Source organism: Halichoeres trimaculatus, unplaced genomic scaffold, assembly GCF_033239565.1.
Source record: "Halichoeres trimaculatus isolate MK-OKI-2021-1 unplaced genomic scaffold, fHalTri1.1 fHalTri1_scaffold_10, whole genome shotgun sequence".
In the NCBI taxonomy this organism is placed as follows: domain Eukaryota; kingdom Metazoa; phylum Chordata; class Actinopteri; order Labriformes; family Labridae; genus Halichoeres; species Halichoeres trimaculatus.
In genome coordinates, this window is record NW_027437187.1 from 28912048 (window position 1) to 28940013 (window position 27966).

At 39.0% G+C, this 27966-nt stretch overlaps 3 protein-coding genes across 4 annotated transcripts; 1 reads left to right on the forward strand and 2 right to left on the reverse strand.

Annotated features, from left to right (window-relative positions):
• Nucleotides 1-1171: 1171 nt before the first annotated feature.
• Nucleotides 1172-15990, reverse strand: scamp2 (secretory carrier membrane protein 2). Of its 2 annotated transcripts, XR_012598883.1 has the most exons (10): nt 15787-15990; nt 11450-11521; nt 11191-11277; nt 8539-8650; nt 8062-8190; nt 7697-7856; nt 6649-6750; nt 6281-6335; nt 4832-4949; nt 2879-3018 (listed from the first exon to the last, which is right to left on the reverse strand). XR_012598883.1 is itself a non-coding variant. In XM_074677337.1 (9 exons), the coding sequence occupies exons 1-9, from the start codon at nt 15841-15843 to the stop codon at nt 2869-2871; spliced, it is 987 nt and encodes a 328-aa protein (XP_074533438.1). In that variant the 5' UTR covers nt 15844-15988; the 3' UTR covers nt 1172-2868. The 2 variants fall into 2 exon arrangements, 1 of the variants encoding a protein (XP_074533438.1); XM_074677337.1 differs by lacking the exon at nt 6281-6335 and having other exon boundaries at nt 1172-3018; nt 15787-15988.
• An 817-nt stretch (nt 15991-16807) lies between these two features.
• On the forward strand, nt 16808-24311 carry mpi (mannose phosphate isomerase). The gene is made up of 8 exons (XM_074677336.1): nt 16808-16891; nt 17641-17768; nt 19090-19290; nt 19455-19596; nt 19717-19896; nt 20303-20476; nt 20570-20778; nt 21550-24311. The coding sequence occupies exons 1-8, from the start codon at nt 16876-16878 to the stop codon at nt 21766-21768; spliced, it is 1269 nt and encodes a 422-aa protein (XP_074533437.1). The 5' UTR covers nt 16808-16875; the 3' UTR covers nt 21769-24311.
• A 708-nt stretch (nt 24312-25019) lies between these two features.
• LOC141796755 (protein PML-like) lies at nt 25020-27142 on the reverse strand. The gene is made up of 2 exons (XM_074678013.1): nt 26713-27142; nt 25020-26266 (listed from the first exon to the last, which is right to left on the reverse strand). Exons 1-2 carry the CDS (start codon nt 26789-26791, stop codon nt 25584-25586), a joined length of 762 nt encoding a protein of 253 aa, XP_074534114.1. The 5' UTR covers nt 26792-27142; the 3' UTR covers nt 25020-25583.
• Nucleotides 27143-27966: the final 824 nt, after the last annotated feature.

A 27966-nucleotide genomic window follows, 5' to 3' on the forward strand; every position in this document is an offset into this window, starting at 1 on the left:
TTCAAAAATGCCATTTCTAACTAAATGTTTAATGAACTTAAAAAAGGAATCAGCATCAAAAGTAGGGAAGAAAATAAGTATTTAAGGACGTCAAAATGACTGTATTTATCAAATTATTACTGAAAAGTTTAGAAGTTACATGTTATTTTTGTGACGCACCAGCTAATTATCTGGCTGCACCTGCATGCTCAGCTCATTGTTGGCAGCTGAAACTAAAAGTACTTGAGTGAAATGTTTTTAGTTAAAGTGCAAATGACAGTTAATAAATCAGCTAAGAATAGTAACACAGATGGCCTAGTCGTGTTTTCTTTTTTGACTTCGCTATAATAACTATAGCTAACAGTATGGCATAATTGATTTTTAATACTAAGATGACACATTAATAATAAATACAGAAATACTACAAAGTACTATGAAGTAGGGATGGGTACTTTTCACATTTGGAACGATACAGTGCAGATGCCTTTTTGTGTTTATGTTGTAAAAAATATCAGAAAAAAATAAATATAGATTTAACATTTATTCCTCAATATGTAACCGTGCAATGCTGTGTTCATGTCCAGCATGGAAATTCTCCTACTCTTCTACTCCCTCACAGTAACAAGGATGTGTTTAGGTACCTTAACATGGTACCTTTTGATTTTACGTTGATGGATACCTGGTACTTTTGACAGAATTGGTCAGTACCTATAAAAGTACCTAATTCAGTACCCATCCCTACTACAAAGGATGTCACAAGGTGAGACCCCTACGATGCCATATATATCATGGTTTAGTTTAGTTTAGTTAGTTGAAGAAGAAAACAGAGTTTAACTTACTTTCACAACTTTTCTGTGTCCATTGGGATAACCGACCGTTGGAAAAACACCAAAGTTGACCTCTTTAAACTTCGATTGTGGTTCAACTTTCATTGTGAAGTGGCGTTTGCAAATCATTCGACACCTACCGGCACTTGCACTTTGAGAAACCTCTGTACAAAGAGTTGGAAAAAACTTAAATAAAATCAACAAATAAATATGAATTTAAAAAGAAAAAAATAAAATGAAACAAACAGCATAACCTCTACTTTTGACACAAGCTTTTTCTTTCCATAGCATGTTTCAAAGAGAAAATGCAATCACAGTGTCACATGAAAGCAAAGCATTTTATTAGATGCTATATTCATCATTGAAATACAAAAGGCATTGGCTTATAATCTCTTAGAACAATGCACTTAGAGATGTTTGACTTCATAATAATCATGTTATTATATTCATGACAGACTTGAGATTGAACCTTAAATTAGACCACTGTGTCGCTGTGTTTGTTTTTGAGGAGATGCTAACATGTTACATCCAGGCTGATATTCTTAACAATACATCAAACACACTGATGCATGTTTTTTTTTCATTTTCAACACATGAAATCACAGAAAATATACATCACATAATTTAGAGGCTGGTCAACAAATAAACCCATCAATGAGAAAACGTGAAAATGAAAAGCGGCATACTGGTGGTACAGAGACATTCATCTCCTTTGGGTATGTCAAGCGTGAAGGCCAGTTTATGTTACAGTATTAGAGATGACTGCAAGAGAGTGATCCACACCTGATTATTTCAAAAGATGGACTCAGGCTTCACATAAAACTTAACTGTTAAGAGGTGAATAGAGCAAACACAGACTATTGGAGGTAAACTGGATGAATGGTGAAAGTCTACTGAAGTTCAGTTGCTTATTTTGATGACAGACGACAGCAATGCTTTGGTTTTGTCAAGAGGAACTCTTAAATAAGGCACTGATCAAACATGCTGTTAAAAGCTTCCAAAGTTTTCTACAATTACTGCCAAAAAATGTTTAAAAAATTATCATCTGAGCTTTGTAAATGTAAATTTACTGTTGAAATTACTGTACAATACATCAACACCAAAAACAAACACGTTTCCACCACTTTGAGATTCAAAGTGTTATTTTCAGAAAAGTCTTGGCAGAACTTTGGTTGAAGGGAGTCTAAAGGCACAGTTAGAAAGAGTGACACAGGAAGTATATGAAGCTGCTTTAGGATTGTAAAGACAGAGAGGATTGTGGGTATTTACCTTGTTAAATAATCAAACCAATATTTTTGATAATCATCTACAGTAACAGCTTCTAAAGACCTTAGGGCAAGGTAATAAGAATAAGCTAAACATTTTTACAGTTATTTTTCTTCCTTATTAAACTGAAATTTGCAGCACACAAGATATTTTCTTTTTGCCAAAGTATGTTCAAAGACCAAGAGAAATGCATTAAAGGCAGAAAAAATGCCAATCACTGACACACAAACACTTCATCTTGTTTATATTACAGAATCAAAGCCCACAGTCACCTGTGGACAGAGACAAGCACGCTGCACCCACATGTTTACATTTAATGAGCATGCCAGCACACACACACTCAACACACTCATCTACACTGTCACATATTACACTGAAGAGCATTGCCAAAAAGTGCACACACAATTTACAAAACACAGACACACTGAAAGAGCATCAGTCGACTTCATTCATGCTTCTCACCCCAGAATGCTTTTTTTTCCAAGAGTAACTTTCCCCTCAAATGTTTTTAACCCCAAACAGAGCTGTGGATGCTGAATGTGAGGAGCAGGTGTAGCGTGGGGAATCACCTGTGCATTGTTTGAAGGGTGAAAGAAGGGAGGCTAATAGTGTAGCCTCACCTAGCTCAAGGTCTATACGTCATGAGGTTATGATTGGCAAAAGTAGGAGTCGTTTTCCAGATTCATTATAGTGAATCCTACTTTTCTGTGACCCTCAGTTTTGAGTTAACCATCCACACCTGACAACATATAGACCTTGACCTGTGAAATGGAGTTAAGCTTAGCTCTGTCATCCATTAGTTATTTCCCTGGAAGGCTCCCTGGGTAGCAGAAGATGCTGCTCCTGCCGCAGCCGTCTGGAAGGTTTTACTGGTGAAGACGCCCTGTGAGAACTCCTGCTGGGCCTTCTGGAAACTGGCTCCAGTTCGACGGTACATTTGGTGGACCTGATGATGACAGAGAGAGTGAATGGTTGATTTAACTTTCTCTTTCTTACACTATTTTTTTGTAACATCTCAAGTTCAGTATTTGCAGGGTGTGATTTGTTACACATGTAGCCTGCATTGCTAGCTGTATTTTTCACCTGAACCAAACTGTTGGCAGTTTTGGAATTTGCGACTATCCCCACGGACAAAACAACGATGACACGCAGATGACACGCCGACAGGAAAGCTAAAAAGCCATCGGCGTAAATGGTTTACTTAGTCTAAATGGCTGAATAATCTTGACATAATGTGAAATCTTAGTCGATTAGGTTCTGTATTAGTTTGATTGAGTTGCATGTTGGCTTTAAATCCTCTGGCATGTTGGCGTGTTCGGCCCTTATCCTCCTTATTGGTCCTGAAAATTAATCAGGCTTTCTCCCAGATCATAGATGTGTCTGGGACAGGAAATCAAAAGTTTCACGCCTTTTTAGTTTGCATTAAGACAAATGTTTAACTAGTCAAAATGTAGCTGAGCCTCCAGCTCAAAGTATTAAGCATGTTGATGGATTGTTTCTCATGATTAAACCCTCGCCCAACTTTTTTTTTGACAAATCACACTGAGTATTTTATTATACAATTTTTATCTAATTATTTACTCAAATGACTAAGCCGCTCTTTATATATATATATATATATATATTTTATATATATATATATATATATATATATATATATATATATATATATACAGTGGTGTGCCGATCAATCTAAACTATCGATATACCGATGCCAATGTTGATATCACTATTGATCAATACTTGGGTGATGAGATTGACACTTAAGTTTCAGTTTCTCTTCGCTGCATGTGCTCCTCTCAATTGCTCATAGCTATCTATTTAGACAGACAGACAGACAGACAGACAGACAGATAGATAGATAGATAGATAGATAGATAGATAGATAGATAGATAGATAGATAGATAGATAGATAGATAGATAGATAGATAGATAGATAGATAGATGAATAGAAAAAGAGGTAGATAGATAGATAGATAGATAGATAGATAGATAGATAGATAGATAGATAGATAGATAGATAGATAGATAGATAGATAGATAGATAGATAGATAGATAGACAGAAATTTGTCTCTTCTTCAGTAAAAGCAGAAATTTGTTTGAGACACAGCTCCAAGTACAGATTTAAATACACAAACACAGTCAATCTCGATTTGAAAAGTTTAATTTTTTTATTTTTTCATTTCATGTCATTCTGTTTATGTGTGAGAGGAAGCATGTTTGTAAGACCACATGTGTGATGCGGCTCTTTGTAGTACCACAGTAATTTTTGTAGCTCTTGATCTCTGAGTGGTTGGCCACCCCTGTTTTAGAGAGTGGTCAATTATTTGCAACCTTTTTTTTTAATTTTTTTTTGGTAGTATGTCTCTGTTCTGCTCCCTGCCCTTTCCTGTGCCCCCATGGAAGGCAAAAACTTGGGATGGAGAGAGCACATCTCCCCTCATCTGCATACATGAAAAGCCATCAGGAGCAAGCCTCAAATGGACACTGGACAAACTGCAGATTTTTTTTTCTCTCTTCTGCACAGACCTAATTTCCCATGGCTGGAAGTTGCCACTTGATCAGAAGTCAGTCATGAATTACCTCTGGTCCAAATACACCATGGATCTTAGTCTTTCAGTCAGTAAAATGAACAATAAAATTTTGGGTGAAAGTTTTAAGCAAAATTCAATTTCCATCAAAGAAACATACCTGCAGACTAACAAATGCAAAAAGAAAATACATAACAAATAAAACAATGAAAATATTCATCCTCACCATCTTGAGCAGGATGATTGACAGCACGGCGCACATGGTGAAGAGGATGGCCACTATCATCATAATGGCTCCCACTGCCTTGTTGCTAGTGAAACTAGTGAAGGCAACAATCCAACCACTGGAGGTGACAAACAGTACATTTTCAGGGTGTTAAAACAGTTTGAAGTGGTTTATTAAACATAATTAATCACATGCATAACAGCAGAATTAAGAAGCACTATTATGAGAAAACAGAGAGTAGAGAGAAATTCAAGCAGGAAGGCTGGAGGAGGAGGTAGGGGTAAAGTTAATTAAAGATGCTGTGTAGAGGATCTGTTTTAATTGGCCGGCATCACCACCTTATGGCCTGGAGTCTCACGCACACTGTCCTGAAGACTTAACTTGTGACAAAAGAATTACATGGAGATCGGATCAAAACAAGTTTTCTTAGATCAAGACAACTTGTTACCAGATACACTGTGGCGTGGTGAGGTATTTATAAGTGCAGTAACGTAGCGCTGTTGTTTGAAATGTGACAAAAAGCGAATGTTATAAGTTTGTACCGTAGTTTAGTAGCCGGCTATATGTAGCACTACTCACAACCCAGTGCTCAGAGACATGTCTGTAATGTGTAATTTTAGTGAACCCTGGCAATGTCCTGCCAGTCATCGACCAAGCAGAGCTAACATAACCTCACTCTTCATTTTATTGATAGACTCTCAAGTTTAAACAGACCACTGCAGAATAACTGCTGACTGTGGATTGGAATGGACATTATCACAAACAGCTTAGCCCGTGTTTTAGCCTTTAGCTCATGCTTTTTTCAGTCTCCCTTTTCGCTTTCTTCTGCTCTTCTGTTCCTTTTCTGTCTGACAGTTAGGTGTCTGTGTCCACTATCACAACAAAATTAACCACAGAAATTGTTTTCAGCAGAGAAAAACAGATCTCTCTTCTCACGTCTAAACTTTATTAGCCAGTGTGGTGTTGTCATAGAGAGTTAGACATGCTGTAAATCAATCCAATCCTGCAGAAGTAGTATTTTGAAATAACCTATGTTGGCACTGATAATCTCATTTTTAAGTCAGACATATATCTAGAGCGGGGACTTCTTCAAGATCACTTAGAAACTCATTGCGGCCCATATAAAGCAGCCTTTTTCTGTCAGTCAAATAATGATAATGCCTTCATTAGAAATCATTGATGGCACAGTTACCATCAGATAGTTACATATCAAAACCTTTGCACTGGCAATCTCTGATTCTTATTACTTTATATTTATATTCATTTATGTCTGCACTACTTTTATGTACAGCACTTTGTTTCAGCTGAGGCTGTTTTAAAGTGCTTTATAAATAAAGTTGAGTTGAGTTGAGTTATAGAGATTCTCATAGTTTTGAAACCTAAACATGAGTTTACTAAAGGGCGAGGTGAGAGTAGCGTTAGCAGAGATAGTGAGAAGCAGAAACTTACAGAGTTACCAGCAGACAGAGAGGCAGCAGAGGAGATGCTGAAGGATGAAAAGTTTCTGTCAGAAAAGGTGAAAGAGTGCAGAAAATAAGAAAAAAGAAGAGGGTAGGAAGGTAGGAGTAGGAAAGAGATCCAACTTCCAGTGAGAAATGCATATACAGTACGCCTTTTAGCGTAAGGTTTATTTATACAGGAACTTTCAAAAGTAGTGGCAGATAAAATATGAAAAGGATGACTTTAAATGCACTGTTAGGACTCTATTTGGAGTCCAGTGCAGTGACACCTGGGGCCGGGATCAATAGTGTTTTTCTGTATTTATCAGGTAGGCTATTATTAAGGTATTATGGTATTCCATTCTGTGTTTGACTGACCTGTTCCCCCATTTGGGGATGCCTACAGCCTGGATGACGAAGATCACCACTTGGCAGAAGAACACGAAGAAAAAGAAGAAGAAGCTGAAGGAGCTGTCCGTCCTAAAAACAAGAAAACAAGAAATTCACTCAGAACATCAGGTGGGTGACTAAAACAGAAGAGGCAGAGGCTCAGAATTCCCTGTCAAAAATATAAAACGGCTTCTTTTTCAGATACATAAAGGAATACTGAACACAACACAACATACAAAAACCCGGTTCAATCTAACGCACATATGTTTAGTAAACAGATGAAAAAAATGCACATTACTTATGAGTTGTATCATTCCTGCCGAGCATGATGGGTAAAAACCAGGTGCTCAAATAAAAATGTTCAGTGGGTCAATACTCCAAAGTAAGTAGTTTTATACTTCTGAGGAACACTAAATCAATCAGCTGGGGGTTTTATTGACCACACATACACATTTTCATCTATACCAAGCATAGACTGTGTATAGAGTGAACAGCGTGGCCATTTACCATTGTACCGTTTTGAAGTCAAAATACCCCGTCACAGACGCAGCCATTGCAGCCATCGTCTGTGCAGTAGAGTGGAGCCGGGCAACAAAAATAATATATTTTCTTTCTTTCAAGAGTCTAATCACTTCTTGACTCTACTTCCCAACATATTTTACAATCCCCATAAAAAATACACAAGAACGACAGCTGACCTGACGTAAAACCTTGTCTTTAACCTCTTAACCTCTTATAACTAATGAAACCAAACTTTTCAGAAAAAAAGAGGACCTGAATACAAGGCAGCCAAATGGTATCTTCAAATCACTGCAGCAATCAGACGTGAAAAACATTTCTACAAGGTGTATTAATTTTTTAAAGTTTGACCACAGCCCATCTGGAATGACTGGAGAGTGTAATTTTTTGACCTATACTGCAGTCAGTCACCAGGGGGAGCAGTTTTCGTGGCGACCTCACTTCGAGCAGAGCAAGATGCCGTCCATTTTTTTTTTTTACAGTTTATGATCCCAAGGCAGAATGGAGGTGAACTCACCTGAAGGCCTTGTAGACCGGTCTGTACCAGCAGAGGAAGGAGCAGGGAGTGAAGAGGATGAGCCAGAGGATGGAGAGGCCAAAACCAACACCTTCATCTGCGTCTGTGATGAAGTATGCCAAACAGGCCAGCAGGTTGAGGAACAGAGTCACACAGCTGACTGGAAGAAAGAGGGAAGACAGACAGAATCAGAATCAGGATATGTTTTTATATACAAGGGATCTGACTCTGATGGACTTCATCTTCTCTTTAAAACAGTTAACAGGAAAATTACAGTGACATGCACAAGCTTAAATCAAACATTGAATAATCAAGTAAACACTGACAATTCATCCCTCTTGTGAACACTGTGTTATTGAACTTACACATCCAGAGGTAGTACATCATTTTGCAAACTCTCTGGTACTCTGGAGGAATTTCCTCTGAGAAGTCCTGGTAGAAACAGGGTTTGATGGGGAAGCTTTTGGGAAGTGGAGGCCAATTGTTCTCTTTACCTGTCAAGAAAAGAAAAAAGCTTGGCCTGTCAGAAAGAACGAAACTCTCAACAAGATATTTTTCAGTTTTTCAAACTCTGACTCTGTGTTGACATGAACTCTGCAAACATCATACAGTCAAAAGCAGCTCAAACAATACAACATCTGAATGATTTCTATACTCTGCTATCATGGGGAACTTGTTTTTCAATGTGCAGATATTAGCGGCTGTAGGACCATTTCTCATAGCCAGTGTGCAAAAGTGTTTTATATCCCCTCTAACATCTCGCATGTCATATTGTTTTTCTGTCTCTGTGAGTTGTCCTCCTTCTGCGCGTGCTGCAGAGGAGAGGTTTCATCTCTAATGACCTGATGAGCCTCTGGTCTGCAGCTCCTGCTCCCTGCGGTCCAGCTCGGCAGCTTTCCTCTCCAGCTCCTCCTGCTGCCTCAGCAGGTTGGCCTGAGCCGCAGCAGCAGTGGCCTGCAGGAGGAGAGACAGAAACACTTTACTCAACAAACAAACTGAATGTGCAGGAATTTATCTTTGTGACATAAGTGCAGAAACCAACAAATACTCTTTCAGGGCTTTAGTGTAAGAAACAGGAGCACTCCCATTTTCCTGCACACACAGCAGAACACAGCATTATTACTTTTCATACCTAACATATCATAGCAGGCACATCATGTTCAAACTGACAGCCATTCCATGCATTTGCCAGATTTTCAACAGATCAGTTTCTATACTCATAACTGAGGTCTTACTTGGCAAACAAAGGAGATCTATAGCTCTGTCATAAATATTTATGAGATTTCTAGTTGAACAAGGAGTCTCATTTTAATATTGTGTAAACTGAGTGGATGTTTGTCCAGCCATTAGACTTCAACCACTGGCTCTGTAGCCACCCTGATACCCTGATAGTGTGAAATGATAAATCTAAGTGTTTACCATGAGCTAACCGTCGACCAAAGTCAAACCAGACTGACATTTCACCAGATGTTGTTGTACTCTCTGTTCGTATGTGTTGGTTCAGGAGGTTTGAGGAAACACGACAGCCTAAATAATGCAGTGAAGTGCCCTGAGGGTTAACAGCAGTACTGTACTTTGTGTCTTTAGATCTCTGAAAAACAAGCTGCGCACACAGCTCTGTGTGTTGGTGAACATTTGTATAACAACATGCAGCATCAAGATGCACAACTTTAAAGCTGATGAATCTGGGTTTATATTGGTCATGATACTTTTCCTCTTTGGTCTTTTTTCCTCTTTATTTTTCTTGATGCAGAGAATTATTTTGAGGATCAAATGTTGTTTAAACTGAGCCTTTTCAGATGCAGACTTCAAGTGGTATGGAAGAACTAGTAATGCTTTACAAACTGAGGGAGATTAAAATGTACCACAGCTAGCAGCAGTGGTGGGAGATGCAACATTTAAAGAGGTGTGTCTCACTTTAAAGAGGGGGTACTCTGCTCATTTCCAGGCTTTGTATTTACCCTCTTCAGCAGCTTTGTATGATTTACAGCTTACTTTTTTACTTCCCCAGTCTCATATCTTTACTTAACCTCATTCCAGCTACTGTCTGAAACGCTTCGTTTCAGCTGCTATCTCTACGAGCCCACAAGCATTCCAGAACCCATCAGTCTAGATGCCTCCCCCGCTGTTGCAGAGCAACAAAGTTACGTTTGTCATTGTGAAATAATAAATTTGTCTTTAAAAGGAGATTTAAAGAAGTAACTAGTGATAATTTGAGCAAATTGTAAGTTATTCAAAGAATATTGCTGTTCAGAGCACCCTGTAGTACCATCTTCAGGTCACTGCTATCCATTTTATCACACAATTCAAAACAGTTTAAATAAACTTTGCATAATAAGTGAATTTGTGTTTGGTAAATCCTTTATGTTGTTATAACCATTCCTCTTGGCAATAAATCTGATACCATTTTTAAGCCTGTTTAGTTCACTTTCAAATGGAGCCACATTTGTAAGGAACTTGCATTTGTGGGATGAGCAGCAGAGCAGAGTACGAGTGTTGTGCCCACAAAAAATTTGCCAGATCCTCTCTGCCAACAGATGCAAATCAGACACCTGACTGTCAACACCTGGGGGGTACCAGAGGCTCAAACCAAGAGTGAATAGCAACAGCAGTACGAGCTGTTTGGCACTGGTGGAGAAGATTTGTGTGTTTTTCCATGTTTTATTCTTCAAGAAAGGATTTAAAACTTTGCCCCTTCAAGTCGAAGGCTGAGAGCCAATTGGCTTGTGACATCACACCAAAAATTACAACAAAAGGACAAGAAACTGGGATGAATTAAGGATAAAAGCACACATTAGGTATACTTTTGGTGAGCCATGTGAGGCTATCGGGTTGAACCGACGTCTCTTGCTGAGCTCGGACTCAGAGTGGCATTTATCTGCACAAAAATGTTGAAATGTCCACAGGAGAATCTCTCCGTTGGAATTCTAGCAAAACCTTTGGCCATAACAAAAAAAAAAACAAAACAGCCCAAAGTGTCCCAAAACAGGTCCACTGTTAAGCACACTGCTGGATAAAGAGTCTCTGAAGAGCCCTACAGCCCAGATTCAAGAATGGAGGGGCTGAAAATTATATTTGAGCTGTGACAGATGAGGTTTCTGGATTAAGGTAATACTTCCCTTCAGTTTGTGTAACACAACACCAAACTAAAGATCAGAGATCAGAGAGAAAGATTGGCAACTAAGTAAGCTGTTTCTGCTAACTCTTTTTTTTAACTTTTCAACATTTTATCTGTGATTTAACTCCCTGTACATTCCTCTCTATACTTGAGTTGCATTCTTGAGACTTTACTTTGAAGCAAACAGGAGGGAGTAATGGTTCAAGGCCACTTTGTACCCGTAGGCAGATTTGGTTTGCAGTAAATGAGTCAGCCTTTAAATGTCTGTAGCAACTGTAGCAACAGGATCCAGAGAAATACCGCCCTTTAGTCTTCTTTAACACATTACTTTTTAAATTCAGCACAAACAGAGAGGGTGTGAGGTGTTCAGGCTCACCTGTGGACTGGGTTCTGTTGAGGGCTGTAACACAGCGGGCTGGAAGGGAGAGGGGGTGGCTGGAGTGGTGTGAGTGGCTAGACCGCCCTAAGAAATATGCATAAGATGTAGAGATTATTTAGAGACGGTAAATTAATTGAGTGGAAATGTTGAGAACATTAAAAACATTGAGAAAAAAAGAAAAAGAAGGGGGAGAGGAGAGGACCACACAGAGAAGAGGGAGGGAAAAACTTGATAACACAGGTGTGAGATATCTTACTGAAGCAGGGAAAGGGTTGTACTGGTCGACAGGCTCTACATTGGAGTTGGTCACTTGTGTGACTGAAGGGTCCTGGAGACAGAAAAGAGACACATGCCACTCATTATTGGAGGTCACTTAGTCACAACAACTATAAATGCATTAATCGGATCAACTGAGACTTCTGGATTCAATTTGAAGGGCTTGACTTCCTCTGAACTTTGTTGATCTCTTGTAAGTATTCCATGCCTCTGGTCAGAGAGAGGTCAGACCTGCTAGACTGAGCTGAAATGTACTGTCTTATTCAGAGGCGGTCATAGGAGAGAGGCTTGGATTAAGCACTTCAAGTTCAGGGTGAGTCTGTGACCATGAGGCCAGCACCATAGGGGGGCTTAGTCAGGGATCTGTAAAAGACTAGAGAAGCTGAAGTGGACAAAACTTTAGGATGAGAAGTGTTTTCACCTGGAGTCTTAATATTTAAACACACACTCCACAATACCTTAAATTATAGACCTTAAAGATGAACTCAAAATCAGAAAAAGGGAGCCCAGACAATGAATGAAACCTGCCTCAAAGCTCTGATAAAAACAAAAAATAACATTAAGCTGTTGTTGCTTAACTTTTAGAGATCCGGTTTAATTATTACCCAGGGTAGACTCATTTCTTCAAGAGGTTAGGCATGGGTGGTAAACATTAATTCACCCAAGTTTCTGATCAAAAACACAAGGAAGAAGTCAGCTTTAAAAGCGAAAATCAGACTAAAGCAGATTCTTCCAAGAATCTTACTAAAAATTTTGTGACTTAATCCTCCCAAACAGAGTGTGCTTTATTGATTTTTTAACAACATTTTTAAGAAAAAATCACTCAACACCTCAGTCATGAGTGAAATACCACTTTTTGTAGCAAAAAACAAACAACTTCTCAGGCAATAATTTAGCTAACATGATCGGTCATTGTCACAGTAATATCTGGATCAGAGTACACTTAAGACAGAATAACAGCTCCTGATGCTTTCATGGCACCAGGAAGGCTGACTCCCTGTAAGCATGTTACAAACTCCCTGATAATCAAAGTCAGGGATCCAAGTAAATCTCCTGATACATTCAAGAGTTTTTAATTCTCTTGCAGAATGATTCAAGTAACAACTTAAACACACTTTGTAATGCTTTATAAAAAACTTTATCTGAGATCTCAAAGACAACTTTTTGATTAATGCAAAACAGAAAGGGCAGATACTACTACTGTATCAAGAAATCTCTGCTTGTAATCATGACCCGGACAAACCAGCATCAGCTAATTTTGCAGATCATGTCATTGAAAGAGCAACATGATGGATTATGGGTAATGTAATACTTTGGGAGATCATTGTTTCCTTCTAAACCAACCAATACTGTGACTGTTTCTAAAATCTGGGTCAATCACTTCAATAAAGAAACAACGCACAAACTCAAAAGATAACCAAACTGTGTGGGCTCTCACTGCTTCTTATCTGCTCTGTCACACCTGTTATCATTCCCAGCAGGAAACACAGCGCTCTAGTTTTACTTCTCAACACAGTTTGGAACAAAATTAATCTTAATGAACTGATTAACTGTATAATACTGTCAAACACAGAAAAGTGTTTACTTTGTGCTTCATGTTACAACAGGAAAGAGATCTGCTGTGTCATGACCAAGAGGCTGATTGTGATGACACATAACAAACAGCAGAAATTTAAGCCATAACCAAATTGATTACAAAAAAACACTAAGCCTTCCTGAGTGGAGGACTAAGCTGGGACACGCCAAAACAAAACAAGCCCATGTTTAAGAAGGGAGTATGGAGGAGACACACTATCAGATTTCTACGTTAATATTGATAAAGAGTATGTAATAAGTATATATTACATTAAATTTAAGTATGAGTGTGTCAATATCAATCTGTGATAAAATCAGTAACATAATGTGACTTAAGGTCTGTACCAGGAAACAGGACCTACTGTGATATCCGTTGATTGCTGAGGTGTGGATTCTGCAACAGTTTCATAACTGCAGTTAGATATTGCTTCTTCATACACTGATAAACCAACCTAAAAATTGTGAAGCTAAAATGTGCTATCACATGTTGGAAAATTAACATAATTTAAAAAAATCTTTACACCAACTCTAAAAGAGTGCTTCAGTTCAATCTCAAAGCTGCATCCTAGAAATTCCAGCAAAACTTGGTATTTTATCAAGTACTACATTTCATTTCAGAGTGCAGGCTTGTGTTAATAAAACAGTGTGATGGTGAAGTGCTGCACAACAACACAGACAACATGTTCCAGCTGCTGCTGGATATTTATTCAGCCACTTCCACACCCAGCAAACAAACAGTGGCCTGGTCTACTCTCTGACGTCACTGCTATTGTGCACCTGATCTAATAAATTGTGACTCTGAAGAATAGTAAAAGTGACTTTATTATGCAACATAACAGAGGAGTTCATTTATACTGAACTTTGTCATCAAGTATTGTAGAAGCACTGTATTGATTAAAAATGTCTTATGGCATGTTGAACCTACTTACCCCCAGGCATCGGTTGCTTATTTGACAAAACAAACATTTTGTGTCTCAGTAAGGCCTAACTTCTCAACATTTTCTACGTAATGGATGTGACAATTCTAATGTATGATCTATGATCACGGCAACTGTACTAATCACATATAAACAGGAAATATCATAACAAATGGACCTGAAGTTGTATAATAATGTAGTTTAACTTCATTATTTGAGTTAATTATCACATTATAAACTCTATGAAAAGATTAATGTAAAAAGGATGTAATTGCATTTGTATATTGTCTGTAAACCCTTACCTATATTTCCTAGGAAGTTCTAATGTATCATGTGTCTGACACAAACCACAGTGACAAACAGAGCAGTGCATGTTCACCTATTTCTTTGCTTTGAACCATAAGCTTATTTATGCAGCATATGACAAATGTCATGACAAAATCTACATTCTTATGACAAGTGTGAAAACTAAGATGTTTTTATGGCTTTAAAGATTCAACCAGTGCTGAGTCACATCCTCAAAATACAATAATTATGGTATGTGTTGGAGATTCCTCAGACTTCAAGGGACAAACACAAGACTGAACCTACATATGTATAAACATGTTATAAACAGATTATCATTATTGTTGTTATTACTACTGCTACTACACCTGGCAAATCTGAAAATATAGACTTTTTTACTGCCTCCAATGCATGATCAGGAAACATGACGATGGTTACTCTGAGCACAATAAACATCACATAAGAGTCCTCCTGTTTTTTTTTTTAATCTACTTTTAACTTTAATATTTGGTACGCACACCTTTTGCAGCAATTATAGCAACACACATCCCTGCCGTAGTGTTACATTTCCAGAGATCTTCATCCCATGCCTTTTGCAACTCAAGCCAAAGGCTTTCCTTTGAATGTACAATAGACCTGTCAAGGTTATTTTACAACTCGTTGAAATTTGCTGAATGAGGTTGATGTCTGGACCATAGACTGTATGATCTGGACTGGCAGAGGATAGTCTATCAAGTTCGATCTGAGGCGGTACAAATATATTATGTAGCTAAAAGTTTTAGACAAAGACAATGCAAGATTCTTTATTTTGTCGTCAATTTTTCCTTGTAAGTCCCAAAACTCTCCCGCCGACCTCAACAGTGCCCACTGACACATGCAATGAAAACAATGGGATATAAGTGGCACTTAATATCTTTCAAAGTTAACTAAACTTGATAATGAGCATCAAAGCACTGTCATTTATGGGGCAGACGGCCTGTTTCCTAGATCAAAGACGGCTAGGTAGAAGAAACAGCATTTAACTTTTAGTGTCTAACGAAGAAGCCAAATACGATACATGTACAGGCAAAAACATAAATAGGACCTGGTTGTTTTTTAAAGGTTCATTAGATTTTTCGGGGATTCTTTTTAAGATAGAGCTCAGTGGCTGCACTCAGATTTGAATAGGTTAGCAAGTATTGAAGAAATGACTTCATATGACCTTAAAGGTTTACTAAATCTAACCCAACATGCAATGTAATCTAAATAACAATATTCCGAGTATAATTTTTTCAGTAGTAATGCGGATAAAAAGGTTTGACACACATTCCTAGTTGGCCACAGCTAACTTCCTGCAACTTATCTAGCTAAGTGGCCCGCCCACTTCTCAAACACAGCCCACTGATTGGCTGTAGGACTGTCAATCGTGCTGTTTTTGTCCAATAGCTTTCGATAAAAAAGAAACGCATCCCTCCCCCACATCCACCCAACAAATTTCCTGGCGAGTTGGCTTCTTTTAAACAAATCACCACCCGAGCCCGTTAACAAAGCACACACTTACATTGAAAGGGTTGTCTGATACAGGCTCTGCGAACGGGTTGTTATCGTATCCCGACATTTTGAACGGACAGCAGGTTGTTTCGTCCGCTCTGAAACAGAAATAAACTCAAACTTCTCTCCGCCGTTGGACTTCTAACACTTCCTCGATTGAAGTGGACTGCGCAGGCGCACTGGACCAGCTGGGCTATGACGTGTGTGCTGAGTTGGTTGATGGCGTTCACGAGGGGAAAGTACGCCACCTGTTGCTCCAGGTTCTGTGATACATTATTGAGTGAAAAGTGCTGCTTTTAAATGTTCTTCTAAAAACAGTAATGAGCATTATGTAGAAGGGGTCTTGTTGCCACAGGGTCTTTAGAGTGGCAACACAGTGGATGTAACTTGCAATACTTTCATTGTAGTTATCTGAATAGGTGTATTTTAAACTCTTCAGCATGAATTTATCTCTCACTTTGAAAGAAAAAACCTCTCTAGCTTCTGACTAAAGGGAAATGGATCAGCGTCAAGACAGAAATAAATAACATGGCAAAGCTAACTTTCTTATTGAATGTATGTCTGGAAAAATGTATTAAGTGCTGGAACACAACAACTCCGTTTGTTGAGATGTGGAAACTTGCATAAATGTGTACTATAAAAAATAAAAATCAAAGTGTGTGCTTCTAGAGTAGCTAAAGCACACACTCATTCAACCGTAATTTATATGGTCCCAGTTCTATAAACAAAATTGAGCTCAAATACAGTGATTGAAAATTATATATAGTTGTACATGTATGCATGTCTACTTTGGGCTTTGTTTGTTTGAAATTCAGCTAATTTTATGATTTTTTTTCAAAGCATATTTTTTTCTGGTAATACTATTTCTTGTACTACTTTCTACTACTATAATCGTGACAATACAATTATAAGTACAGCCTAATGACGACGACCAACAATATTCTTTCTTTTTATTTAGTTACTTCTGCGGTTTGATTCAATAATGTTTCAAAATCGTGTTTGAACTATTTTTTTCTTTGACAAACAGAAGAGAAAAAGCTACGCACCCGGTTGGTTGAGCCGTGACGTCACCAGAGGTCTGACAGTCGACGTTGCAGCCATGGAGGAAGTGCGAGGTGAGTGAGATTTTCTCCTCCTTTCAAATGATTCAAATCATCCCTTCCAACAACATTTAAGAAGCTAGAAGTGGAAAAGCAATTTATTTACAGGTCATAATATCCGATTTATGTTTTTGAAAACAAAGCACTGAACAAAACGCGTTGTCGCGCATCCCAACCGGCGTTTTGTTTGTGATAAAACGGGGAACCGGATAATGTTACAAAGCGGCACGATGTTCGGTAGCAGTATATAGAAGCACCACATTGGCTTTATGGCCAACATACAGATTGGGTACAGCTAAACGCTAAGTATAGCGACATTTTATCCACCCGGTGAACTGACTCGGTATCTCGCAAATGTAAACCTGCTTACTGTGTGCGTTTCTGTCAATGAACGTTGCATCGTCAGCTGGCCGGTGTTGTGCCAAAAACTGTATCCCCTGCGGAATACTCCCTCGCATTACTGTTTAATTGTGCTGGTAAACATTCAGTCAAGGGGCTTTTGAGTATTATTCCTTAGAAATACGCCACGCCTTGTTCAGCCGAGATGCTGCTTTAGTTAACAATTTAGTTTATTATTGATTCACCTACATAATGAGTATTGTGAAGGATCATGGAGAATATTCAGATAAAACAATTGTTATGCACACATATCCAAACATTGTGTACATCAGTAGGAAGGCTACCAAGAGTGTTGTAATACCATTTGTGCTTTGAGATTATCACATAATAATCACAAATCACTGTTGTGATCTATCTCTTCGCAGTGTTTCCCCTTACCTGTGCTGTGCAAAACTATGCTTGGGGGAAGGTAGGGCAGGACAGTGAAGTGGCCAAACTGGTCATAGGTGGAGATCCCCTCGCTGTCATAGAGGAAGGAAAGCCCTATGCAGAGGTAAAGTCATCACTGGACAGGCACTAGTTTGATTCACATGATCACTGGTTATACAAGTCTGTAAGGCACACGCTGAAGCTCTCACATGGGAGGTGTTGTAAATGTCAACAACAACAACAACAGCAACAACAACAACAACAACAACAAATTCTCCAAGTTCAATGCAATAAATATTTTTGACTAGTGATTTCAAAGTTGGAGCAGAGATGTTTGGAATCGTATCACTGCAACAGAGCTGAGAAAATCTATTTCCACATCATTTCCTCACAAAGCACGAGAAAAGCAGCTCACATCAGTCACATTGACTACTCTTACATTGCATTTCTTTCAGGTATTGATATTCATTTGAACAAGATCTCTGAGATCGGGAAATTTTGCTGCACAGTACAAAGATGCATCATCCCTTCCATATTTTTAGATTATCCAGGGCATAAAAAGTGGTGTTGTTCCTCAGTGTCTTGGCAGAGAGCCCTGTTCTCGTCATGCCTTTCACAAGTCTTTCCTTATTTAGCCTCAGCAGGTCTGCAGGGTTTGTCATGAAGGTCATCAGTTCCAGTTATGGCTGTGGCAACATATACACATATGGCAAGCCACATTAATGTCACATGTCATGTGAGCTTAACTATTATCTATAAGAGTGCTTTATCCTACATTACACCCACTTTACATTATCCAGCACAATGAGGTCCTATTGTTGTCATGAGTGAGATATTTGACATAATCTTTTGTGTGGATCATTAGGCTTAGCTGCAATAAGTTGATAAATTAGAACAAGTATAAATCACATACTTTTAATTAAACATATTTTAATATTACTATCCCACCAGGATAACTGAAACTGCAACTTTAGGAAACCAACCTGTACCAAAAAGGTTAATATCACACAGTTTACGCGGTCCTGCTGCACTTAGTGTTTGTCCACCAACAAGTAGGTGTCCTTGAGAGACAAAATCCTCCATTTACTTCTGGGGCATTAGAGTAACCCTCTTATCCCGAGTGATTTACTGAATGAGGTGGTTGGGATTCCTCCCCTCTCACTGAGAATAAACCACTTTAGATTAAAGGATTTGATGAATTGATTAAATGTAAATGTCTGATACCAGACCCTTTGTTAACAGAGAACAAAAGGGGCAAAGCAGCTGATGATGCATACTATTTACTCTTGAAGTACAGATATTTCTAATTGGGTTGCAGAGCTGAGGAAGGGAGAAGCACTTTAACATTTTCCCACATTTGTTCTAGTCAAATTAAGATTGTGACCCCTCTACTTCTGGTCACAGACCGGCTGCTGATTTAAGTTCATCTTTGCTGTGTTTCCCAGCTGTGGATGGGTGCCCATCCAAAAGGTGACGCCCAGATTAAAGACAACCGGATTGCACAGACAACACTTGGCCAGTGGATTGCCCACTTCCCAGCATGTCTGGGCTCCAAGGTCAAAGACACCTTTCATGGCCAGCTGCCCTTCCTCTTCAAAGTCCTCTCTGTCAATACAGCCCTCTCCATACAGGCTCACCCCAACAGAGTGAGTACAAATACACTCACTCAGTGTTCAGTTCTGTGTAAAATGAGCCATTATTCAGAACTTGGGAAGTTATTTAGCATTGATTATTTCATGTCTGTCGACATGCTCTCTGCCTGCTCTCTCTTGCTAACCCTCCTCCCCCTCCATCATTATGGTGTGGCCAGGAGTTAGCTGCACATCTCCATGCTCAGTTTCCGGAGCACTATCCAGACAACAACCACAAGCCAGAGATGGCCATCGCTTTGACCCGCTTCCAGGGCCTGTGTGGCTTCAGACCAGTAGAGGAGCTCCTGGGATTCCTTAAATGTAGGAGTCAAATCATACATTAGTGTGGCACCCTTACAACATATCCTGTATTTCATCAAAAGTAGTGGACTTTAACAGATAAATGCTTGAAAAGTCAGTTCATACCTTTGTGCCAATCAGGTGTCCCAGAGTTTCGTGCTCTGGTGGGCAATGAGGCAGCAGGGGAGCTGCAAAGCTGCATGGGAGATGCAGTTCATACGAGCCAGGTGTTGAAGAAGTGCTTCACCAGGATGATGAACTGTGAGAAGAAGGTGTTTGTAGATCAGCTCAACATGCTCGTCAAGAGAGTCACTGAAGAAGGTAAGGAGAAAGAATATCTGTGCATATGTGAAACCTTCAATTCTTAGCTTTACTTTGCTGCATGCCTGACTACAACTGGAGTCTGTTACACCATGAGAAGATTTCTCAATATGCTGGCACAGTCTTTAATTTGCATAGTCAACAATGTGGTCTATGATGCAAGGGATTTAAAGAGAGATATCATCCAGGTAAAAAACAAATCTACTTGTTGAACTTTCTCCAGTTTAGCTGGACGATGTTTGCAGGCATCTACAGAATTTATTCAAACACTTAATGATCAAAATCCTCCACATTAATATTTTGTTTTTACCTCCTAAAGCCATTTTTGGCAGTAGAAAAATGACTCTGTACTAGTTTAAAAGCTGGCTTGGCTGTGGATGATCTTAGATGTTAATGGCTCTTACAGGTGCAGCAGGGAAAGACACATCAAGCAGTAACGGGGACCTGTTGCTACGTCTCCACTCCCAGTACCCAGGAGACATCGGCTGCTTCTCCATTTACTTCCTTAACTATGTGATCCTGGAGCCAGGACAGGCAATGTTCCTCGGAGCCAATGAGCCACATGCTTACATTTATGGAGGTTTGTATCTTCTAAAACGTGCTGTAGCTCTCCAGGCTGCATGGGTACAGTAGTGCCTTCTCTGTGCATCTAAAACTTCTCTTTTCTGTCCAGACTGTATTGAGTGCATGGCCTGCTCAGACAACACAGTGAGAGCTGGTTTGACTCCTAAATACATTGATGTGAACACCCTGTGTGAGATGCTGAACTACACCCCGGCTCCTACCAGCTCCAAAATCTTCCCAAGTGTCCAAGATGCCTCAGACCCTTGTGTGACCCTCTACGACCCCCCAGTGCCAGACTTCACTGTCATGAGGATACAGGTGGGAAACATCAGCTAGTTTCTACATAATAAAAACCACCACTTTTTCAATGACATCCAGCTTTGTTGTGAATTACAAAATCAAACAGTTTGTCACCTTTGTTGTTAGTAAAAAGTTATGACTGTGCGTGTATTTAGGCAGCATTTTCCCCCCTGATCTGGAAAGCACACAAGACCATGGGGTATAAGACACAGATGTTGCTGGTGTTTCAGTGAAAAGTGTGACCCAGTTAACTGGCAACTGTCAGCCAAAAATCACTGACATATTTGGCTAAATGCCACCAGTTGGCACAGTCGCTCTTAACTCCAAAACACTTTCTCTGAAATGGTCATAGTTCAATTGTAATGACATTTCTGACGACTCACCAAAGAATAATCAGACATTTTTGTGCTGCCTACAGTTGTGATATAGTGTTCAGAGAACACTAACTCGTTGCTTCTGTTGCCAAAATGCATTCAAAATGCATGCACATTTTTACAATGACATAGACTGTAAAGCAGTCTTTATGAAATAAGACACATTTTATCCATGAAGGTTTTGCATGAACTAAAAGTAAAGATGTACAGTTAATATGGCGACGAAGCAAGTTTAACCTTAAAATGTGATGTCTACCTGTTTGTCTCAGCCTCACGGGTCTTTAAGCTGTTGTGTTGCATCTCACGGGAGATGTTTCTTGGCCCACATTGTGCCAAAGAATAAACATAAATTAGAAACAATTCAAAGACAATGCAAAGTCTACCAGGCTTTCATTTTTTCTCATCTGCTGCTCAGGTCCCAGCCTCGATGAAACAGTACACTGTCGCTCCAGTCGACAGCGCCAGCATCCTCCTGGTCATTGAAGGTGACGCCACAGCAACGTCTGCCGCTGCCCTTTCTGACGTCACCCTGAGACGTGGCACTGTCCTGTTTGTGTCAGCCAATGAAAGCGTCTCCCTGCACATTACCTCCCCGCCAGGGATGATCATGTTCAGGGCCTGCTGCCTCCTGTAGCTGTGAGTGAGTGTGAAACCTCAAACCGCCTGTGTTTGTTTTCCTCTGGTGTCACTGCAGGTTTGTTCAAGGATGAGCCTACAGATCACTCCCTGCACATTCAGGGAGGTAGTTCACCAAAGGAGGATTAAGACACAGTGTGGATGCCTCTGTGTGCCCGCTGCTCCCCCCAGCCCAACTCCAGTAAATGCTGCCTCTGTCAGTGTTTCTTAGGGTTTAGATTAGCAGTTCTTGCTGCTGGGTTTTAACTGGTTTTAACTTTTATAACTTACAGTTGAATATCTCTTTGAAACTCTGTGGAGGATGTGCACATCCCAAATAATCCAAAGGTGCTGGACATGTGCTTAGAATAGACAATGAAATATTGCCACAATGTTGAAGAGAAAGCAGTGAATAACTTTGACAGCATAGAAATATTGGAAGAAACATTGGAAACAGTTCAGTAAATGTAGAAATTATGACACCAAAATAAGTTGTACTGCAGCCAAAAGTTCTAAAAGTGCTCAGAGGAAGAGACAACAACAACAACAACAACAACCTAAACTACATTTATTCCACAGTAATCTTCCCCTGAGGACACTTAGAATTAACTGTTTTCAAGGTTACCCTTCAGTATTGATGGCATTTTCCCTTTTTATTCCAGGTACACTCACAGTTCTACACCCATATCTTCAAGTTTAATACAACAAAAATAACACGCATCAACCATGATTTACTCAAACTGCACTGCAGCAGGGTTGGGGATATGTTTACACCTGTGCAGTTCACCACCACTCACTACTCAGTACACTACTACCCCACTTAGCATGTCCGTTAAGTGAGCCAGCAGTTTGTCTCTCTAAGAGACAAAGCTACCTGTGTTATCTTTTCAAAAACTCAAAACCCACCTCTGGGAAAACACAAATTCTTAGTGTTTACAGTTGGGAGTATATAGTGTAATGCTGAGATGCCTGTGCATGTTTGATTTGGAGCAGTAATACCTGAGAGGGTCATTTCATCTTGATCTCTGCAAGTATTGATGCTTTAAAAACGTTACCAGCGCATGATTACCTTCTGGAAACTTCTCCTTAAAGTAGTGAACAGTCATAGAAATCATAGAATCAAGGCCTGTATCTCCATTCCATTCAGCACGACGTCATGAGATTCAGGAAATGCATCTTTATGGAACTCCAACATTTGTTCGACTAAAAGTTAGAGTTGTTCTGATGTCAATACCAGTGGAAGAAACAATCCTGATAGTAACGCTACACCTACAAACACTCAAGTTAAATATTTACATGTTTCAGGATGTTCAAACTTGAAGTAAAGTAGTGTCAAAAAGGTTAGTTCAACTTTTTCCTTCCTTGCATTGGTCCAGGTCATAACGGTTATAGCATCATTGTAACCTAATTTTACAACTACAACTTACTTAGCAGTAAGCAGCTTTTAAAATGAACAATCTCATGTATTATTTTCTTCATGAGGTTTAACTGACTTGTAAGTCCCAGTCAGTCTTAATTTGAAAGAATAGTATCAGAACATCTCTACTGAAAAGAACTACAGCTGCTCGTTGCAAACCAATCAAAATCCACATCTTGTACAGTCACGTCTCGAAATGCTGCATTCAGTTTTATAGTATTATTGGAACAAATACGTCTGTATTTCTGACTTTTTTAAAAGCCAAAATGTTCAGACCTTTTGCATGTTTTATTGTTTGAACTAATTCATCAATAGTGAATGAACTGACCCCTGAAGGAGCTCTGTATCATAAGGCTTCACTTGTACATTATGACATAATGAAGTGTCATGTCGCCACTTTACTGTAACTGTATTTTTCAGTTTGGTGCAGACTTTAGCGTGATATTCCAGTTCCATTGGTAATCTCTAATCAAATATTTGAGAATGAAACCTCCATTGAGCTGAAAACGTAACAGTGAGTAAATATTTCTAAATTATTTCACCCTAGAGTGACTTCAGTGAAACAAAAAACCCTGCTGTTTTTTTTTTCCTTTGTCATAAATGTATCAGTGATGACAGTCGATCAATATGCTTGTCTTTGATATAAATGCACTAAACCTTCAAAATGTTTGTTGTTGTACAGATATAAGATGTGAATGTTAACAGAAACAAGAGGGGAGTCTTGTGTAGAGAATCATTTTGATTATGAAGCCTCTAGTTATTTTTGTCATCAAACCATCGACTGATTAAGTTTAACCATATTTTTAAATGTTTTAATTTAGTGACTAAGTCCTATAGAGGTCAATGTAATGTTTTATCCAATGATCACACCTTTGTTACTGATCCTGTTTGGGATCACAGTTAGTGTTACACTGTACGTCCAGGAATTTGCACATAAATCTTTTTTGTCACTTTTAAATTGTGTCCTTCAAGTGCACAGAAGTCTGAAGGCCATGTTTTTACCATAATTGTTTGATATGGGTGCTTGTAAGGGAACATTTCTTTGAATATTTCCGTAGTTTGGGCATGGTTTAGCATTTTTGATTATACTGATTATGTAGCCTGGGACTGCAGGGAACATGTGTCCGTAGAAACTGGTGTAATAAAGCCTGGTTCTGTTACTACACTGTCTGAACTGATGTGTTTGGTGTTAAAAAACTACACTCAAAATCAAAACCAAGGGACTTTTATGGATTATTTGACAACTTCAAATTGTAGTATCTTTAAATTTCTATGCAAAAAGATATTGTATTGTCAAATCAAGTAGTTTTATTCAAAGAGATGTCAAAAAAGATAATATTTAACTCTAAGACTGCAAATAATACAGTCAGGAAACACAAAAATGTAAGATTGATTTAATTAAGACAAATAACATGTCATACAAACTTGGTAATTAAAATGGAAAGAATCCAACCAAAATTAACGCATTGTTTTATGATGCAGCTAACTTAGCATAAATCAATGTGAGTCTTTCAACTGTAAAGAGAACTAAACCAGTGCCAGAATTTGCAGAACTATAAATGAAGAGAAATAGCACTTTAATGTTTGTGGGTGCAGAGCAGAAATACACAATGGACTGGAAGAAATTTGACTGTAGCTGCAAGCAAACTATCCTGCACATTTGGGCAGAAGCGTGAATATGTTTCTAAAATGTTTGGAGCATCACCGCTGATAAACTTTAAAAAAAAAAATGTTTCTAGCCTTACCATGTTTCTTAAACTCTTTCTTTTATTGTTCCTAATGCTTGCAGTCTCTTCTTTTACCTATTTGTTCATATGCTTAAGCACGTTCTTTTTATATCACATATAAACATTATGAATAATGGATCTTTTTAATGTATGTGCCATTTAAAAGTCTCTAAGCAGCAGAAATGATACCCTCAATTTATTAATAGACGCCTTTATTTACTCTCAAAAATGTTAGGCTTAACAAAACATTTAAAGGAACTTGGGGAGACAATGAACACAGTAAAAAATTATTTTCTCCGTAACACACAGAAATACAGTCAAAATAAGCTCCTACCTTTGAAGTGAAATAGGAATAATACTTTAAATCTGTTCAACTAATAAACACATTTTGACCATTTCAAATTTTAGAAATAAAAGTCTTAACCCCCTTTTTTTAAGAAATGCTCAAAATAAGGAATGTCGGCCTCCGATGAGCAGTGAATGAGGCAGAAGACACAATGTTCCACATGTTCAAGAACAGTCCCTGAAACTAAAAACAAATTATTTTACAAAAAATAAAGTGCATGTCTTAGCAAACCTTATTGAAGCGCTGCATTTGGCTGAGGTAGAACTGTGTGCATTTAGTATTTTCTCTTCTTTTTGTTTGTATCTGGTCCCCTTTTGACCAGGCCAGTCTTCTGTAGAAATGTTCTATGATCCACTCTGCTGCTCTCCATCCTGATCCTCTGCTTTTTCCTCCGTCAGCTTCACTGCCTGTCTGAAGTGCTCCCACAGGGGGCGCTGCTGTGGCAGCTTAGAGTTCACTTTAGATTTTTTACAGGTTTTGACAGGTTTGTTATGCATGGTGTCCAAAGTAAACCTATGCTGGCTGATCAACTCTGGTGTAGGCTTAAGCACATTGTAAAGAGCCTGTAATGCCCGCACATCCTCCAAAGCATCATGGGCCTTGTAGTCCACACCCAGCAGCTCCCTGACCAGATTCTCCTGTCGAAAACTCTGGAGGCCACGGTCCTTCAGGATCTCCCGAGCCAGCGGCAGAGTGTCGACACAGCCTGAGACTGAAGAGTCAAACTCTGCTCTGAGGTCAAGTTCATCCAGAGCTCGAGCCAGCAGGCGACAATCAAAACGGCGTATGTTGTGGCCAATAACAAGCGGGCGTCCGAGCATTTGCAAGAAAGCTATGAAGGAGACAAGGACTTCTCTCAGGGAGTTAGTGAGGACAAGCTGACGGTGAAGGTACAGTCTGTGCCTGCGGACTTTGAAGCCGGTCACTTTGGCAGCCCCTCGCTGCATTCGACAGCGTGGGATGATGTAGAGGTTGAGCGAGTGACCTCCGCTCACTGCAGCCAGCTGGACAATCTCACAAGTCTTATCTAGAGGAAAAAAACACAGAACAGGTTTTACTTCAAATGGCTTGCTTGTACATATCTATCTATCTATCTATCTATCTATCTATCTATCTATCTATCTATCTATCTATCTATCTATCTATCTATCTATCTATCCGTTTTCACACCCAACAATAAATGTAATTTAAAACGTACACACATTTTTTAAAATCTAAATATCTGACTGAGGTAAATTTGACTACAAGCTTATTTCCTGAGTAGAGCAGTAGTTCTATGAATGGTATCTTATATTAATAATACATTGAGTACAGCTAAATTGTCAGTTATTTAGACACAGGCAGACATTAGTGTCGTCTGAGGAACCCAGTGTAAGTCAGACAGTTAGTGCAAGAAATTAAAACATTATAATGTATGCAATTACCATTAAGACACCATTAGCTCTTATACCAGCAGGGGTCAGGTGATCTTACCTAGTCCGGTTGTCTCCAAGTCAAAGAAAACCAGCGACTGTTGACACTTTTCAGCTCTGTCTAACTCGGACTTTTGCATCACGGCCTCGGTCTCTTACGGATATATTTTAATACAAATAAACGAACAAACACAGACTAGAGAAACTGAACGACTTACTGAACTACATTACTGTTTCTCGGAGTCGCGTTTGTCGTTTCAATTTTACCGCCGAGTGTTTTTTAAAACCAGCGAAGCCAGTTTCCACTGCAGCATTAACATACCGGTGAGTTAAAAATGCCAGAATCAACCATTAATGAGTGCAAAATCAATATATATTTCTACAGTTAAGAACTTAAAACACAGTGGTTTAAAGACAGAACTTTGCTACTATTGTTTTTAAATATTGCGCATGCGCAGAAAACGTTTTTCTTCTTCTGCGACATATGAACAAAACTGCTCGTCCAAAGGAAACTGCTGCCCCCTAATGGAAATAACCGACAGTACAATATGAGAGCAGTATATTAAAATCTAATAAAACACTGAAACGACGGGTAGGTTAGTGGAAATATCTTCAGTGTTTTTTCCTTTCTTGTTTTCTTTTTTTATTTTAAACCCTGAATATTAATATATGGGCAATCTTACACAAAAATAAATGTATTATTTCCCATCCCATCATGCTTTTATCCTTTCATGAAACTTTTGCTATTATAAAGAATATAAAATATAATATTTTACTTAAAAGTTTACTTTAAAGAAAACTTTATTGTTTTGTGTTTGTATAGTTGCATCTCACAAAATATTACAATCAGCTGACAATCTGCATTTCAGGAAAAGTAAACATTTGAGTGCATTGTGAGGACTAAACGACAAAGAACAACATTGTTTTGTTTTTTATGGTCAGATAGGTTACTCTGTGTCAATAAATCTCTTGATGGTTTCTTTGTCTAGCTTCCAAGAGTAGAGCAGCTCCTGCAGCACCCGAGCGTCGTTCGCAGCATTGTGCGCATCAAATGACTTCTTCAGGAAATGCTTTACCATGAACCCCTGGGAATGACGCTCAAGATCTGGAAACAAATCTTTGCTCAGCGGAAGGGTGTCCAGGAACCCTGACACCACCTTCAGGAACTCATCCTCCAGGGAGCATTTCCCCAGCAGTCGCCTGAGCACGGGAAAATCAAAACGTTTGCCATTATGCGCAACCAGCACCACTGGGGCAGGAAAGGAGCCAAGGTAGGTGATGAAGGTTGTGAAAACTTCTCTGAGTGGGATAGTGT